The 17245-nt window shown below is 39.6% G+C and overlaps 1 protein-coding gene and 1 long non-coding RNA gene across 3 annotated transcripts in view; one reads left to right on the forward strand and one right to left on the reverse strand.

Moving 5' to 3' along the window:
* Positions 1-17245, forward strand: part of LOC122653134 (protease Do-like 7) — a 137918-nt gene that overhangs the window by 109292 nt on the left and 11381 nt on the right. Inside the window, exons 18-23 of one of the 2 annotated variants that reach the window (XM_043847076.1) lie at positions 11714-11884; positions 11987-12066; positions 12147-12374; positions 14485-14705; positions 14915-15067; positions 15803-15914. In XM_043847076.1, coding sequence (XP_043703011.1) covers positions 11714-11884; positions 11987-12066; positions 12147-12374; positions 14485-14705; positions 14915-15067; positions 15803-15914 — 965 coding nt within the window. Of the gene's footprint in view, positions 1-11713; positions 11885-11986; positions 12067-12146; positions 12375-14484; positions 14706-14909; positions 15068-15802; positions 15915-17245 lie in introns of both variants that reach the window. The other variant, XM_043847075.1, reaches the window with a different exon arrangement.
* LOC122653136 lies at positions 1393-16528 on the reverse strand. Its single transcript, XR_006331716.1, has 3 exons — positions 16441-16528; positions 3993-3995; positions 1393-1405 (listed from the first exon to the last, which is right to left on the reverse strand). It is a non-coding gene; the product is annotated as an uncharacterized LOC122653136 (long non-coding RNA).

Genomic DNA, 17245 nt, shown 5'->3' on the forward strand with positions numbered 1-17245 from the left:
TCCTAGAGTGACAATCAATAAAAGAAACAAACCAACGATGACCAGAAAGAGAAGTTTTACGTCTAGGGCCCCAAACATCAGAATGCACCAAATGAAAACATGAAGAACTCCTTTTATTTGAAATAGAATAAGTTGAACGTGTCTGTTTGGCCAGAACACAAGCCTCACAAAAAAAATCAGGTTTATAACAACCTTTTACTAAAGCAAGAAATAAATAGGATAATGTGCCTAATGGGGGTGACCTAATCTAGAGTGCCATTGGTAAAGTCCGAAGAGACGAAGGAGTTCTGGTAGAGTGGAGGAGGTGCTGTTGGTTGAGAAAGACAACCATCATCAAGTAGGTACAATCCACCTTGCAATTTACCACATCCAATCATCTTTCCTGGTCACCAAATCATGAAAAACACAGTGGGAAGGAAAAAAAGTTACTTTGCAATTATGATCACGAGTAAGACTACTAATAGAAAGGAGGTTAGTAGCAAAATTAGGAATGTATAAAATAGAAGACAAAGTAAGAGAGGAAGTGCAGTTAATGATTCCCTTGCCAGAGATGGAGCAACGGGAACCATCAGCTACCTTGACTTTGTCTTTGCCAGAAGTGGGAGAATAGCGATGGAGAAGGCTAGAGGAACCAGTCATGTGATATGTAGCTTCAGAATCTATGATCCAAGGATGGGAAGCTACTGAAGCACAATGACCACCAAATGAAATACCTCACCTGACAAAGTTTGAACCTGAAGGAGCAGAAGAATTGGCAGTAGCGGATGTAGTAGAGGCAACAGCAGCGGAAGACCTTAGCACACATAGGAATGCCTGTAGATCATCCTGGAATAGACCAAAATTAGTAGCAGAGGCTGTAGTAACAGATTCAGAGTGATTTGTCTTGTTTTTTGTCTTCTCCTTAGCAGCCTGTTTAGCTTCAAAGTCAAAGGTTTCTCATGAAGTTTCCAACATTTGTCTTTGGTGTGGTAAGGTTTGTGACAGTGCTCACAAGTAACAGTTCCTGGAGTAGAATTACCAAGAGAGAGATTTCCAACAGGTGTAGTAGGAGCAAGGGCAGCAATCTGTAGGGCTGATCTTTCAGTAAAAGGAGGGTGTAGCATAGCAGCCCTACAGTTTTCCTCAGAGGAGACTAAGGCATAGGACTATTCAAGTGTGGGAAAAGGAGAATGGCCCAACACTTGAACACGAATCTGGTCATACTCCACATTCAACCCTGCCAAGAAGTCATAGACCCTGATCTTGTCCGCATGTTTCTTATAGGCAGCAATGTCAGCAGCTATAGTAGGGTGGAAATCAGAAAAGTGGTCCAATTGTTGCCAGAGGCTGCGCAGAGTAGCATAGTATATAGAGACTGATAATTCTCCCTGAGTAGTATGAAGGAGTTTCTTCTTAAGTTCATAAACTTGGGCATCATTGCCAAGCTGCCCGTATGTTTCCTTGCAAGCAGACCAAATCTGAAAAGCTGTATCAAGGAGAAGAAACCCATGTGCAAGGTCTGAAGTCATGGAACCAATCAGGTATGACATGAGAACCCCATTGTTGGCAAGCCACCTAGTTTGAAAAGGACCAGGTTCAGCCGGCATAACAGTGGTGCCATCAATATGGCCAGTAAGGCCACGGCCAGCAATGGCAAAGGAGGCAGACCGAGACCACAGTAGGTAGTTTGAGCCATCTAGTTTGATGGGATTAGGAGGAAAAGTGTGATATTCTGTTTTGCCTTGGCCATCATGATCAGAAGTAGCAGTGGAAGTAGTAGAGTCACCCATAATTGCAGCAAAGAAGTCCAAATCGCAGAGAGGGACTTTGGTGATGAGAAACCCACTAAATACTCCAATATAATGTCCAGAAAGAGGAGGAGAGACTCTTTGAAAGATAATCAGATGTGCCTCCAAAAATCAGCAGCAACAGACATGTAAATCCCTGAGATCGATTTTTTCAGGGTTTTGAGAAAACCTGATGGTGTTGAGATCGACTTGGGGAAAAAGGCTGTCAAAAAAACACTTGATGAAGCTGAAATTGGGATCGATTGGGCCTATAGGACTGCTGAATCACCCTTTCATAAATCAGCACCAACAGAAAGCAGTATCCCCAAGATCAATATTTGCAGGGTTATGGGAAAACGTGAAAAAAACTCGATCGAGGTGGAGGTCTTCAGAATTGTTGGCTGGAGATAGAAGCTTGGCTAATAAACTGCCACTGGTCTTGATCTTCAAAAAGGTGGAGAGATTCCTTGTAATGGAGTTTGAATCAATCTAAAATATGAAGTCTTCAACTTTCGCATGCAAAGAGCAAGCCCTTATCGATCAAAATTGTTATAGCATGGAATGAGGTGATGGAGGGCAGCAACTGGATCTATGGATAACCTCATCAGTGCGGCCCTATGAAATAATAAGGAACAAAATAGAAAAAAAGGAGAGGAAAGTGAGATCGAGAATGGAGCAAGGTTTAATATTTCGCGATATCTCGGTATCTCGGGCCTACCGAGATATCCGAGATACCCGAAATATCGCGAAATATGACCGAAATATTGCATTTTTTCTGCAATATTTCGGGGGTCCATCTCGGGGGGTATTTGGCCATATCTAGGTCTGAAACTTCATGGACAGCCTTATTTAAGCTTAATAGACACATTTAAACCATAAAATTGTAAAAATGTGAATTCAAATTGATGTTTTAGGCTTGCACCCTTGATTGACATACGGTCGCCGACCCTAATGTATAAATAGTTAAATACACATAGATTAGGCAATTAATATTTAATAATAGTATTTAACTTCATCACATATCAAGTTAAAGCCAATACACATTAATGAGTACCATGATTCTCATAAACTCCATAATATTCAATAACTCGCTTAAAGCCTTAAAGGCAATACACTAAGTGTCAAAGTCAGTAAGTCACAAGACTCGCAACTCGCAAGTCACAACTCACAAGTTCATAGATCAATGAAATCACAACTTAAGTTACAAATTACAAGTGCTAAATGCTAATAGTAGTTCTTGTGCCTCCCTGGATCAATCCCACTCATGCCTCGGAGTCGACGTCCATTGCTCTGTTTGAAGGACATATGTAGACCACAAGATAGAATCGGAGAAGAAACGAGTGTAGTCATCCACAAGTGTCACGTAAATGGAATCATCAACATATCGTAGGTAAACCTATGATCCATGATCCATGTGATATGATGTTGGCGCGCGCAAGAGGCGATGGCATTGGCTGCATGTATGGCTAGTGAGGTTGGTAGCTAGGTCCGCTAGGGTATGCAAAGATGTTATCTACAAAAGATGATCCAGTATGTCCCTGGGACTGGGACTGGTAGTTATAGTCCCCTACCCCACTCTGCCCATATGATGATGATCCATATCCATATCCACCATAAGGTTGTGATGCACCATAATCCGATGCCAATGAAGTGGTATGTGCGTCAAAAGATGGGGCACGCCAATGTCTAGTCGGTCCTCCCTCCCTATCACCCATACTCAAACCACCAACAGAGCTAGATAAGTTATCAATGTCCATGTGATCAGGTTGCAATTGTGTTTGTCGACCCCTGCGCTTCCTGTTGTATGTATGTAGGGGGCCTCTTGAGGGTGGGGGTGCGGGGGCACGTGCTCCGTGGTCCGTATCTTGTGTGGCATGATCAAACTGTCTCTCCAGTGAATCGGAGTGGCTCTACAGGTGCCGTATCCTGGGCCTCCTGGCCTACCACATAACGCTCTCGCATGCAGTCAAATTCTTCACCAGCATCACCACCACCAACATCACCACTACCAGCATTACCACCACCAGCATCACCATCACCATCATCATCATTTGAGGACTTAGACCAGTCTTCATCATCAGCAACATTGCCACCAGTGGGCTGGAATGGTATGGGTGAGGCTTCCCTTACATGTATCTGACCCTCGTCAGCCATATACTCGTCTACATCAGCACCAATCTCAGAAGCTATCATGGGGTCGGGCCTACCTCCCTCCTCATCCAACACTAGCTCACCTCTATCCCTCACCCAATCCATAATAGGGTCCTCATCGTCTGAGTCAACTTGAAAGCTGTCAGCTAGATCAATGGTGCCCCTCTGTCCCTCATGTCCCATGCGTATGTGTTGCAGTTTTAGCCTCAAGTTGTAGTGCACATACACCCATGTCAGATAAACGTTGAGACCCCAATCTGTTGCCCCTCTTAGAGTGGATGAGTGCAAAGGTATTCCAGTTCCTCTCACAACCAAATGCAGAACATGTTTGGGCAAGGACTTTAATTGCTACTCTTCTTAAGTTTTCAGCCGATTCCCCATACAACACCCACCATTCAGCTGCATTACAAGTTTACAACAAAAAAGACGTGTCAAATGTTGTTTCAACTTTCAAATTTCAATACATATGTAATTTAAAACTTAAAAGAATTACCAGCATCACCACGTGCTCTGCCCTTGTATCGCAGCCTCAGTTCCAAAACTTCCCAATGCATCCCTAAATACCTTGATCTACACCCATGTGGAAAATTAGTAAGTACTTCTTCACTACTTATTTGAAAGCATCAATAAGTTGAGTTTCCAAATGAACTCACCTCATTGTTGCAAATTGCTTGTAGTGCACCATCTGGCTCCAACTTCTTCACTACTTGTTTCACAACATCAATAAGTTGAGTTTCCAACCCAAGTCTATTGTTATATTGATACTTAGGGTTCAAGTAGTATGCTGAAATATGACATATAGAATAGAGGTATTGTCAAATGCATAGGTAATTAGTAAATAATAATACTATGAATTAGTAAACATAAAACGAATTTACTCACCAGCCTTATGCAATGGATGCATAAGTTGATTCTCCCAGCGAGCATTTATGATATCTAAGAAGTGTTTGCTACTGCGAGGAGCCACACTATAGACACTATCTTTCATCAAGTCTATTGCAGCATATAGGACTGGCATGGTTGGACCCTTCAGAGCGGAGTCAGCAATATGTAGAACTTTAACTACTGGCTCCAAAACTTTCACCACTTTGCTTAGTTTGGTCCAAAAGTCCTCAGATGACATTGTTGCTTATGCTTCCCTTCCATTTGCAGTCTTGGAACCCTTCCATTCAAACCACTCCTCAGAAGCAAACATGCTTCTCAGCCCGGCCTTCTTTGTCTCAATGCTTTTGAGGGCAATGTAGTTGGTGGCAAATCTTGTGATACCAGGCCTAATCAAGTCACCCCCACATTTTTCCCTTAATAGATTGAGTGCATAGGAGTGGTTGTATACAAAGTTGGTGACTTGTCTTGCACTTTCAACCACAATCTTCACCAACTTTAACTTTCCCATATCTTTTAGCATTAAGTCAATGCAATGGGTTGCACAAGGAGTCCAGAAGAGCCAACTTACTATTGTTCATCATCTTCTCACCGGCCAGCTTGAAGTTACTTCCATTATCCGTTACAATCTGGACAATATTCTCAATACCCACATCTTTTTCCACTACTTCCTTTAACAATCTGTAAATATACTTTGTATCCTTTATCCCTTTGGATGCATCCATAGATTTGAGGAACACTGTCCTCCCATCACAAGAAACCATGAAATTGATGATGGACTTTCTTGTAGGCCCAGTCCATCCATCTGCCATTATAGTCACCCCATATGTCTCCCACGTATTCCTCATCTTACTAATGTACTCATCAATCTCACTCTTTTGTTAAGGTAGATAAACATTCATTACCTCATATAGGGTTGGGCCCTTGATTCCTGGGCCAGCCTCTGCAATGGTATCTATCATGGTATCATAATGGGGGTCTTGTGCAGTGTTTGCTGGGATGGTATGGTATAGCATCCACTTAGCTATTGATTCTTTAACCAATCCCTTCATCCCCTTCCATGCTCCTTTGATTCTAGGTTGACTGCTTCCTTTCTTCTTATGCAATTTAGGATCAGATGTTGATGGTGGTACTGGTACTAGTAGAGGTGTTGGGGCTGCCCTCACACTTTGTGATCTTCTAAAAGGCTGCAAAGATCTAGGACCTCCAGAACTGCCAGCTCCTCCACTACCCCCTACTCTTTGTCTCTGCTGATCATCTTGAAAACTTACTCTACTCCTTGAAACAGTCCGCCTAAAATCCCTAGCCTCCTCTGTTGTTTGTATGTCATCAGGTACTGCAATGTCCTCATCATCAGAGGAGGAGGAGGAGGAGGAGGAGGAGTCATTGTATTGTCTTCCTCCTCCCATCGAACTCCTCACTGTATCCTCAAGTTGTTCTCTTATCCTTTGCTTGTTAGTCTTCCTCTTCTTCTTTCCCCTCAAACTATCACCAATCTCCCTGGCTACTTCAGTCCCAGTAGGGACCATATGACAAACTACAACATCTTTAGATCCTCCAGTCAGATGTTGTTTAAGTCTACTGGACCCACCTCCCACAAATTGCATGTGACAATAGTTACATATAGATTTTCTCTTATCCCCATCAATGGGAGTGCCATGTAACCATGCAATGTCACCCCTATGCTGGCTGGCTGGTCTCTCCTGTTCCCTCTGTTCTTTGTGTTCCCTCCGCCCCCCTTTATTGACTACTTTCCCCCACCTTTTGCTTGCCCTTCGCACGTTGTCTATCACGATCCGCCATAATGATACTTGTTTACTACAATGTAAGTAACACAAATAATTAAAAAACTTAATGTAGATGCACTTCAATTGACACTTTTAGATTATTAATACACTTGTATAGTTATTTAATATTTTTCCCCTAACCCTTATATTTTTCACATAATTAAAACCAATTTTTTATATATAATGTTAATATAAGTATTGACCTAACACAACAAAACCAAAAATTAGTAAACATAATATACATGTAATGCATTTCAAAACATATAGAAATAACTTTCATATTTTTTCATTATTTTTTAAACTTAAAACTCATATTTTTCTTTATTTATTTCTGGTTTTTTTTTTTTATTTTTTTTTTCTTAATTTTCAAAAATTAAAATAATTATTTAAGAGCAGAAAAATAAATCCGACACCGTGAAGCCGTAGATCGGCCATTGGTGTCTAACATATATTTAATTCATTACCATCTAAGTCATATTACCCCTAATTATTTCCTATTTTAATTGTAGGAAAATGAATTTTTAAAACCAAAAAATTAAAAAAAAAAAATACAAATGGAAAAACAATTTCGACACCGTGAGGCTATAGATCGGCCTCCGGTGTCTAACATATATTAATATCATCACCATCCAACAAAATTTGTACATAGTCTTTTCAAAAAAATAGTTTTAGAGAAATAGAATTTACCTTAAATAGTGGAAAAAGGCTTGGATGATGAGCTTAGATGACCCTCTGATGAGTTTACCGGCAAAAATCCGACAACAATGTGCTTGAACAATGGCTAGAGTGTTGGATGAGAGCTTGGAAGAGTGGAAGAATAGGCAAAAGACTGAAATTCCTTAGCAAATGCAGCTCTCGGTCGAAATATGGACCGAAGTCTGCGAAATATTGTATTAAAGCCCCCCTTCACGTGACACTTTAAGCCAAAATACCATATTTCGTCGATATCTCGTGAGATATCGAGATATCGTCGATATCCGAGATATCGACGAAATATGATGTTTTTTCATTTCGACCTGATTTCGCATCTCGGTAAGCTCGAGATATATGAAATTAAGCGATATTTCGCCAAAATATTTTGAACCATGGAATGGAGGAGAGGAGAGCCCTAATTCAAAACCTGCTCTGATACCATGTTAATAGGATCAGAATTAGAGCTGAATGCTTGGATAGTCTAAGACAGACCCCAAGCTATGTATTTATAATAAAAAGTCAAAAAATACATTGACAAAATTGTCCCTAACATAGCCGACATGGCTGTACACAAAATAAAAGAAGTAAAAAGTCCAGAATACCCCCACGGTATTCTGGCCCATACAATCCAACACGATACGTATTAATGCACCCACGAATCCATTTATTGATGATATCGATGTATATTGATCATATCGGCCCGTATTGGCCGATGCAATTCGATACGATTCGATGCAATATATTTAAAAAAAGAAAAAGAGGAATGCATTGGTCTGTACTCTATTGATACCAACCGATACTGAGGTGTATCATATTATAAACTCTGCCTTGCCACTTCAATTCCCAGAAGTACTTTAGGGTGCCAAGGTCTTTGATCTCGAATTGTGGTGCCAAATAAGTTTTTAAGTCTCTTCACCTCTTGTTCATTTCCTGTCACAACAATGTCAACTTCATAGACAATCAGGACCGTGATTTTGCTCGTCATGTTTGATGAACAGTGTATGATCAGCCTAACTTTGAATGTACTTATTTTTCAGCATAGCTCGTCTCTGTCAAATTATGCCTTTGGTTGCTGTTTTAGACCATAGAGAGCCTTCTTGAATCTACACACTTGCAATTGTGGAGAGCTTGAAACTAGGTGGTGTTTGCATGTACACCTCTTCTTCTGGGTCACCTTGAAGAAAAGTATTCTTCACATAAAATTGATATAGATACTAGTCTTGATTCACTGCTAGGGATAAAAGCACTCTGATTGAGTTTAGCTTTGTAACTGGAGCAAGCGTCTCTAGATAATAAACTCCATACACTTGGCTATATCCCTTAGCCACAAGTCTAGCCTTGTACTTATCTATTGTGTCATCAGAGTGATGCTTAACTGAGAGAATACCCATTTGCAATCTACTGGGTGCCTCTGTTTCTACAAGTTCCCACGTATCTCTCCTTTCAAGAGCCCTCATCTCTTCACACATAGTTGCCAATTTTTTGTGATTAACCATTGTTTCAGCAACATTTTGACGACTGGTGATTGAGGATAAGGCAATTGAATAGGCACAACCTGTAGGAGAGAAAGAGTCATAGGATACAAACTTGGCTATAGGGTTGGTACAAGCCAGTTTTCCTTCTCACAGCAGTTGGAAGATCTAACTCAGAGGAATAGGTTGGAATATTACATGAATTAGGCTGAGGATCAAAAGAGGATTCTTGGCAGCTCTTCTTTTCCCTCTGTTTGTCTACAAGTAACTCTTTCCTCTCAGTTCCTCCAATGTTCTCTAGTTTTCTTGAGTCTCCATCCAATGCATCTCCCCCTGCCTCACATTCCCGTGTAGTCCTAACTTCTTTCATAGCTCCTACATCTGTAGGCTTACCAATGTCAAAAGAGAAGGATGGAACAGGTCAATATTGGATCTTTGCTTCCCTTCGACTCTCCCCTTGAAGAGGTTTCACAGATGAGGAAAAGAAAGGAACAGATTCAAAGGAGACATCCATAGAGACAAGTATTTTGTGGGAGGGAGGATGACATTCTTTTTCAGTTGGAGAATAACCTAAGTAAATATATTCGAGGGCTCAGGGGTCAAGTTTTCTACACTCATATTTACAAACGAACGTTCCAGACACACCCAAAGCACTTTTGGAGGTATAGGAAAGGCAGATGAGTGAGAGTAAAACTTCTAATGGAGAGCAGAACCCAAGAATAGGAGTACGTTTGATGAGAAAGGTAGTTGTTAATAAGGCTTCCATCCGAAAGGTTTTAGGGACATGCATACTAAACAATAAACTCCTAGTGATTTCAAGCAAGTGTCTATTCTTCCTTTCAGCTACCCCATTTTGTTGGGGGGTGTCAACTGTCAACACAAGCAAGCTAATGGATAATGCGATGATCACTAAAGAATTTTTGCAATCCTCCAAACATGTATTCACCCTCTTATCAGATCAGACAATTTTTACCTTCGTTTCAAACTGAGTGGATACCATATGATAGAAGGTCATGAAAGCAGCACACACATCACTTTTGTGTATTAAGAGATAACATAGGTAGTACGAGAACAGTCATCAACAAATGTAACAGAATAAGTATATCCGAATAGAGAAGTAGTGGGATCAAGTCCCCATACATCAGAATGGACAATATGGAATAGAGTAGTAGGTTTATTACCATGAGAAGGATAGTGAGCTACAATGTTTCGCAAATTGACAGGACTCATAAGAAATGGGTACTAGAAATACCATGAAATAAATGTGGTAATTATGTCATCACAACAAAAGATGGGTGTACCAAACGTTGATGCCATATCTTGACATTGGCAACGGAGCTACTTTCACTGCTTCCACACACAATAGATTATTCTTCCTTTACACCCTGTAGATAGGCTGATGTAGAGTCAAACAGATTAAGACTCTTCTCTTCACGTCCACTGCTAATGACTCTCCTCGTTACAGATCCTGAAACAAGCAATATGAAGGAAAGAAGGTATCACTACAGTTCAAGGACGTTGTTAGGTGACTAACAAAGAGGAGGTTAGTAGTAAAATTTGGAACATGAAGGACAGAATCAAGCGGTATGGTAGATGTGACATGCACACTACCTTTACCAGAGATGGAAGAAAGAGACCCATTGACAATTCTAACCTTTTCTCTATTCGAACTGATGGATTAGGAGTCATAACACTGAGACGTACCACCGAATTTCGATCAAAATTCTGCATATTTCGGTGGTTGGTTTCTTTTTACCATTTTGGTGGTCAAATGGCCCCTATTTAGGCCTGAAACTTCATGGAGACCCTAATAAAGCATCCGTAAACACCATGGAGCCTTTAGATTGTTAAAAACCACACTCAAAATGGTAGTTTGGTTTCGTACCCCAGGTTGGCAGTGTTCGACGTACCATGGCTGTATATTTCTCAAATATAGCCTATGCTACACATAATTTAGTACTATAACATATAAAATAAATAAATAACAACTAAAATATGCAATTGCAATTTACAAATGTGAGAAAAATCATTTAACATTATTAAATCTCAAAATGTTAAAACTTACAACCATAAATACACCATATACGACTTACAAAGTGTTAAACCTTACAATTTGGCCATGTGTCAAATTCTAGATTCAAATTCAAACAAACATCCCATATGTATGTCATGCATCCATGCGTCTTTCGCCCGTCCATGTATCGGCATGGATCCTCTTGTCGACCTTCTGTATCCTTTGATTTTTAAAGCTTTATTTTGCCACTTAGCCAGCTCCATTGAATGGAGACTTGGCATGTGGGCATGAAACCTTGGTGTCTACCTGTCCAAAAAATTTGGGCCCCCCATCCGACACACCTTGTGGCAGATATTCATATTCCAAGAGGGCCAACCAGATACGCTTCTCATGGTGGGTCAACAAGGAAACATTAACACTCCCTATACAGAAATAACGATTGGTTTGGACTAAATAAAACATAAAATCATGAATACATGTCATTTTTAACATAAATATATTGGTCTGGAATTGGGGAAGCCTTGAAATGGGCTTCAAAGTGAAAATGGTAAAGGTTAGTTATAAATGGGATATTTCATTTGGGAAACCAACAGGAAAACAAAACATGATTCTCATTCATTTCGGATGGAACAGGTGAAATACACTGAAAAGACTGAAACAGGCTGACGTGGGACAAAATTACTGTAACGTTAAATAACAAAATCCAGTGAAACAGGTGTTTTCTTTTGGTCACTGAAATTAAATATTTCAGATTTGTTGGCCAAAATGAATCGAAATCTACAATTAAGATTTTCATACATTCTAAGGTTACATGTCCAAGTCATGCCCTAAACCTAGAAAGTACTTATGATGGATGTGCTTTGTTTTCTGCCATACTGATTCCTTCATGTAGTAAGAATTTCTAATGTTCTTTTTTCATTTTTATTTATATACTTATTGGTATGGCAGAACCTGCTTTGCGTCGAGGAGATTCAGTCTATCTTGTGGGTTTAAGTAGAAGCCTGCAAGCTACATCAAGGAAATCCATTGTTACCAATCCCTCCGCAGCCCTCAATATTGGCTCAGCTGATTGCCCACGTTACAGAGCAACCAATATGGAAGTCATTGAGCTAGATACTGGTAATCCAGAATTTATGGAATTTATGTCCCAGTTGTGTAAATTAAGCTTCCTGTTCATGTAATTTGTGTTGTCTCCTCTTACTGTTGTATTACTGTCTCCAGATTTTGGCAGTACATTTTCTGGTGTGCTCACTGATGAGCGTGGAAGGGTTCAAGCAATTTGGGGGAGCTTTTCCACTCAAGTTTGTCCCTGTCTATTTCTTTTCCATTCAGGTTTGTTGTTGTTGTTTGTAATGTTCTGACGCTAACATTCCCTGTGCAGCTGAAATATGGTTGTAATGCATCTGAAGATCATCAATTTGTTAGAGGTCTTCCAATTTATGCAATCAGTCAAGTCCTTGACAAGATCATTAATGGTACCAAGGGACCACTGCTGCTGATAAATGGTGTTAAAAGGCCGATGCCTCTTGTTAGAATGTTAGAGGCAGAACTGTACCCAACTTTGCTATCCAAGGCTCGGAGTTTTGGACTGAGTGATGAGTGGGTCCAAGTATGATTTCTTCTCCAGGATACCCTTCCCCGCCCCCCTGTCTAAGCTTTCTCTCATCTCTGCATGAAATATGAATGTATGTAATCCTGCTTTATTCTTCATATCTGTTGCTTTGATCATATCTGCTCTTAGGATTGCTCTTTTCCATGAAATTTTTTATTTCTGTACAAACCTTTGACCTGTTGGCTGGGTGAACTGGTTGACAGGGATCTAATCTTTGAACACTTTGGTCTGCATATACATGGGTGAACAAATTTGTTAGAAAAAGCTGGTAACTTCTCTGTGCAGTGCTCAAAAGGCAACAAAAAGAGACAAGCAAACAAGGTTTAAAGTATTGGTATCGGGTATCATACCGGAGGGTTATTTTAAGAAATGTATCGTATCAGAGAGATGTAAAATATGCTTAAGATTCGTATGGAAATGGTCAAGAAACATATGGAAATGCTTAGGATATATGCAAAATATAGTTTTGAAGCATAAAACACTATAGATAAGTAATATGTAAAATATATCATGTATAAAAAGAACGGAAAAGGATTTGATCAAGGTTCTAAAACTCGGGTTTCGACCAGCCAGAAACCGAGATATGGTCTAAACCTGTGATTTTTTCCCAGCCAACTCGAGCTGGTGGTTTCGAGGCTCAGAAATGCTTTTTTTTGTCTGATTTTTTGTTTACAGCCTACTCTTGACATTCTAAACACTATCCATGAACTGTTTTCACCAAAAAAAAAATGGTACTTGTGGTTTTTTACCCAAGTTTACTAGTGTATGCACAATGTACTGAGAATCATAGTTGTCCAGACAAACACAATGCATGAACTGTTTTCACCAAAAAAAAAAAAAAATGGTATTTATGGTTTTTTACCCAAATTTACTAGTGTATGCACAGTGTACTGAGAATCATAGTTGTCCAGACAGACACAGACACTTATTTCGGCCGAGTTCGCTTTCCATGGATTTGATAAGGGTATAATAAAGTATTGAGTTAGAATATTAGTAACTACATACTGTTGAGGTCTTGTACAGAGGATGTGGGATTTAAGTTGATGCAACTGAAAAACTCTTCTGCGAAAAAAAATATTTGTCCAGTCTCATGAGATTGCATTAGAGGAGGTTCATCTTCATTTAGACAATGTTTGGATGCTAAGAAAAGAAAAAATTCAAAAAATATTTCTCCATCAAAATCTGTCTTCTTTCTCCTTGTTAAGAGCTTGTTTTGTAGGGGTATTCATGTAATACTCTTACTTATTAGTGTCTTACGTGTGGTACATTAGGTGTAATTCTGATATATTTTTCATTTTAAATACATACTTTTATTACCAATTGGAGTTAACACAATTCTCTCCAATCGGTAGCAATCTCCTTTGCTGCTTTCTATTTCTTCTCTCCTCTCTCTTGGTTTTACTTCATTATTGTTGGTTGTTATAGGTCGGAAACTGTTACACTTCTTTCCTCTTTGCGACAGTTTGTCTGCCTCAATCAAGCTTCTCTATATCTTTACATGGATGGATGTTTTATACTGAACCAAGAATATGACATTCTTTTGATCAACTCAACAAATTGGTTGGAAGTTGTTCTATATGGTGATTGATAGCAGAGTTGAAAAATCTCGAAACAATAATAGTATAGTGGGTACTTACTTGTGTTTTCAGCAAACTGCAATGTGCCACCACTTAGAGCAATGTATATTAGTGCATATACTTTTAATCTATTACATGATAGTTACACATGGTCAGAGTTGCTCCCCACCTCCAATTTTTATGCTCTTTAACCGCTCACATATGATGGTTATATTAAAAACAAGGGAGAGCGTTCTCTGTGGGGGAGCGCAGGGGCCACGCGCGTGCGGCAGCCAATGAGAGCGTGCACGCTGGCATCTCAGGGGCGGGGAGGTCATTTCGTCCCCCACTGTCTGCGCGTGGCCTCCCCCCCCCCCCCCACAGAGACCCTAAAAACAATTTGGGTGCTTGAGAATTTTAAAGTACCTTGCTTCCTGAAAGAACTTTTGTGACATTATATTGATGTAATGTTGTTTTTTATGAGTTTATTTGTTTCCATCATTGTTGTGACTAATTGTCTTAAGTATTCATTAACAAGTAATCTTTCGCAGGCTCTAGTCAAGAAAGATCCAATAAGGCGTCAAGTTTTACGTGTTAAAGGTTGCTTGGCTGGATCAAAAGCTGAGCAAGTGCTAGAACAAAGTGACATGCTTCTAGCAATCAACAAAGAGCCTATAACATGCTTCCGTGACATAGAATGTGCTTGTGAAGAGTTTGATAAATATAGTGACAATGAAGGGGGACTTAATATGACTATTTTTCGGCAGGTACAGCAAAGTAGTTCCTTCCCCCCCCCCCCTTCTCCCAACACATCCCTGCGATATAAAGGGGGGAAAAGGATTTTCTTCCCCTGTAACCCTCTTGATATGTACTGGAGCTTTCCTAGTTCTCTTGATGTGCTCCTTATGCATTAGAGAGCAGCAAGTACTGTTCATGGAATTATCCTTCATTTTCTTTTTGTTGCATGCTCTGGCAGGGAAGAGAAATCCAACTTGTTGTCGGAACAGATATCAGGGATGGCAACGGTACTACAAGAATGGTGAATTGGTGTGGATGTATTATTCAAGATCCACACTCACCAGTGCGTGCACTAGGGTTTCTTCCTGAGGAGGGGCATGGTGTGTATGTGGCAAGGTGAGAATCTTTCTTCCTTTTTCAGATCTCATGTACTAATAATTTAACGAAGACTTAACAGCCAATCATTACAATGGAAGCAATGATGGAACAGAATTTTGTTTATTAGAAGGATGCACAATCAATACCATCAACAAGCCAGTCATGCCTCATTCAGTCATTTGCATAGCTTGAACTTCAACTGGGTTTATTATCTACTGGAGCCAGACTCAATTATTTTGTATTTATTCCCTAGGATTTGTGGGTTTGGTTGAGCTGAGTCCAAACTGCGCAATAGACTCGTCAGTAGCCTGATCTATGATGAAGGTTCATAAATTTGACTCATCTATCCACCCAAAAAAAAGGTTTATAAATCTGCCTTGAATAGGGTAGTGCTCAGTTCAGTGACAGATGTAAGTGGTTTTTCTCTTGGGAAAATGTGATGAATCTTCTTGAACTCATTTAAAATTATTCTTTTTTCTTTTCTGCATAATGCACATTTACCTTGCATTTTAGAAGAGACTAGATATGTAATGTATGTAATGACAGTTCAAATTCATTGACATTAGCCTGAACCTCTCCAGCTTGCAATTTCTTTTTCATGAATAGTAACTGTTAAAGTATGAGTATCATGTTTCTTTAAAGCAGAGACAAGTATAGCCAGGACAATAATTTTTTTATATTTCCAGAACATGAATTTATTGTCCTATGAACTCCATAGATAGAAAAAATGGTGATGGTTTATCTTATCTACAGATGGTGTCATGGGAGTCCAGTACATAGATATGGTTTATACGCTCTACAGTGGATAGTTGAAGTCAATGGGAAACTTACTCCTGATTTGGAAGCCTTTGTTGATGCAGTAAAGGTATGTATACCCTTGTGTTTTTTTTTTTTTTGGATAAAATATTCTAACCGTTTGGTTTCTTTGACTCTTTGGATGGTGTTAAATATTGCTTTATGATCTGTAATTTAGAGTTTTAACCTCGTGGGTTAACCAGTTCCTTGGCACCAGAGAGAAAATATCAAATTTGACTCAAACACCTTTTAGAATATTGGCAGCATTTGGTATTGATCCATAGTGATGCTAATTGCAAGCTTGATCTGTCAGGGTTTTTGGGTGGGGAGTGGGGGAAGTTAGCAACAGTATGAGGCTTAGCACATCATAGCTATCTCTTTATGACTTTCTGCATAGCATATCTATATGATTACATCTTTAAGTTATATTCTCTATGCCATCCGTACATACAAAAACCATGCCCACATTGATGACCTAAGCAGCAAATATGACTTAAAAGATATTGTGATGGCTTGTCAATTGACAGAGGCCCAGGCTTTATTTACAATAGAATAGAATAGGTACAATTACAATACTGCCCCTAGGAAAATTCTACCTTTATACCCATATTACAACACTCCCCCTCAAATTGGTGCATAGATATCAAACATGACCAACTTGCATACAATTGGATGAAAAACCCTACTACTAAGACACCCTACTACTAAGAGCCTTAGTAAAAACATCAGCTTAACAAAAGGAACACAAATAATACCCTGCTCTAACTTTTCTTTGATAAAATGACTATCAATCTCTACATGTTTCGTCCGATCATGCTGAACAGGGATCTGAGCTATCCTGATGTCTGATTTACAATCACAATATAGCATCATAGGGAGGTGAATTGCAACACTGAAATCCTAGAGAAGACTCTGAAGCCACATCAACTCACAAATACCGTGGGCCATAACACGAAACTCTACCTCAACACTAGATCGAGCAACTACAGCTTGCTTCTTGCTACGCCAAATAACAAAGTTACCACCAACAAAGGTACAATAACCAGATGTGAACCGCTGATCATCAGGAGAACCAGCTTTATCATCATTAGTAAAAGCCTCTACATGCATGTGACCATGGGAAGAAAAAATCACACCTTTCCCTAGGCTGATTTCAGATAACGAATGATCCAAAACACAGCCTCTCAATGTGTAGAATAGGGATCATGCATATATAGGCTGACCAAGCTTACTGCGTAATCAATGTCTGGATGAGTATGTGAAAGATAGATTAATCTCTTAACCAATCTCTGATATTGGCCTTTATCAACCGGCACTCCATTCTTACTCTTGAGATGAGCATTAGCCTCAAGAGGTGTATCTATAGGTTTGCAACCTAACATCCCGGTCTCTGATAAAAGA

This window comes from Telopea speciosissima, chromosome 2 (assembly GCF_018873765.1).
Source record: "Telopea speciosissima isolate NSW1024214 ecotype Mountain lineage chromosome 2, Tspe_v1, whole genome shotgun sequence".
NCBI classification, from domain to species: Eukaryota; Viridiplantae; Streptophyta; class Magnoliopsida; order Proteales; family Proteaceae; genus Telopea; species Telopea speciosissima.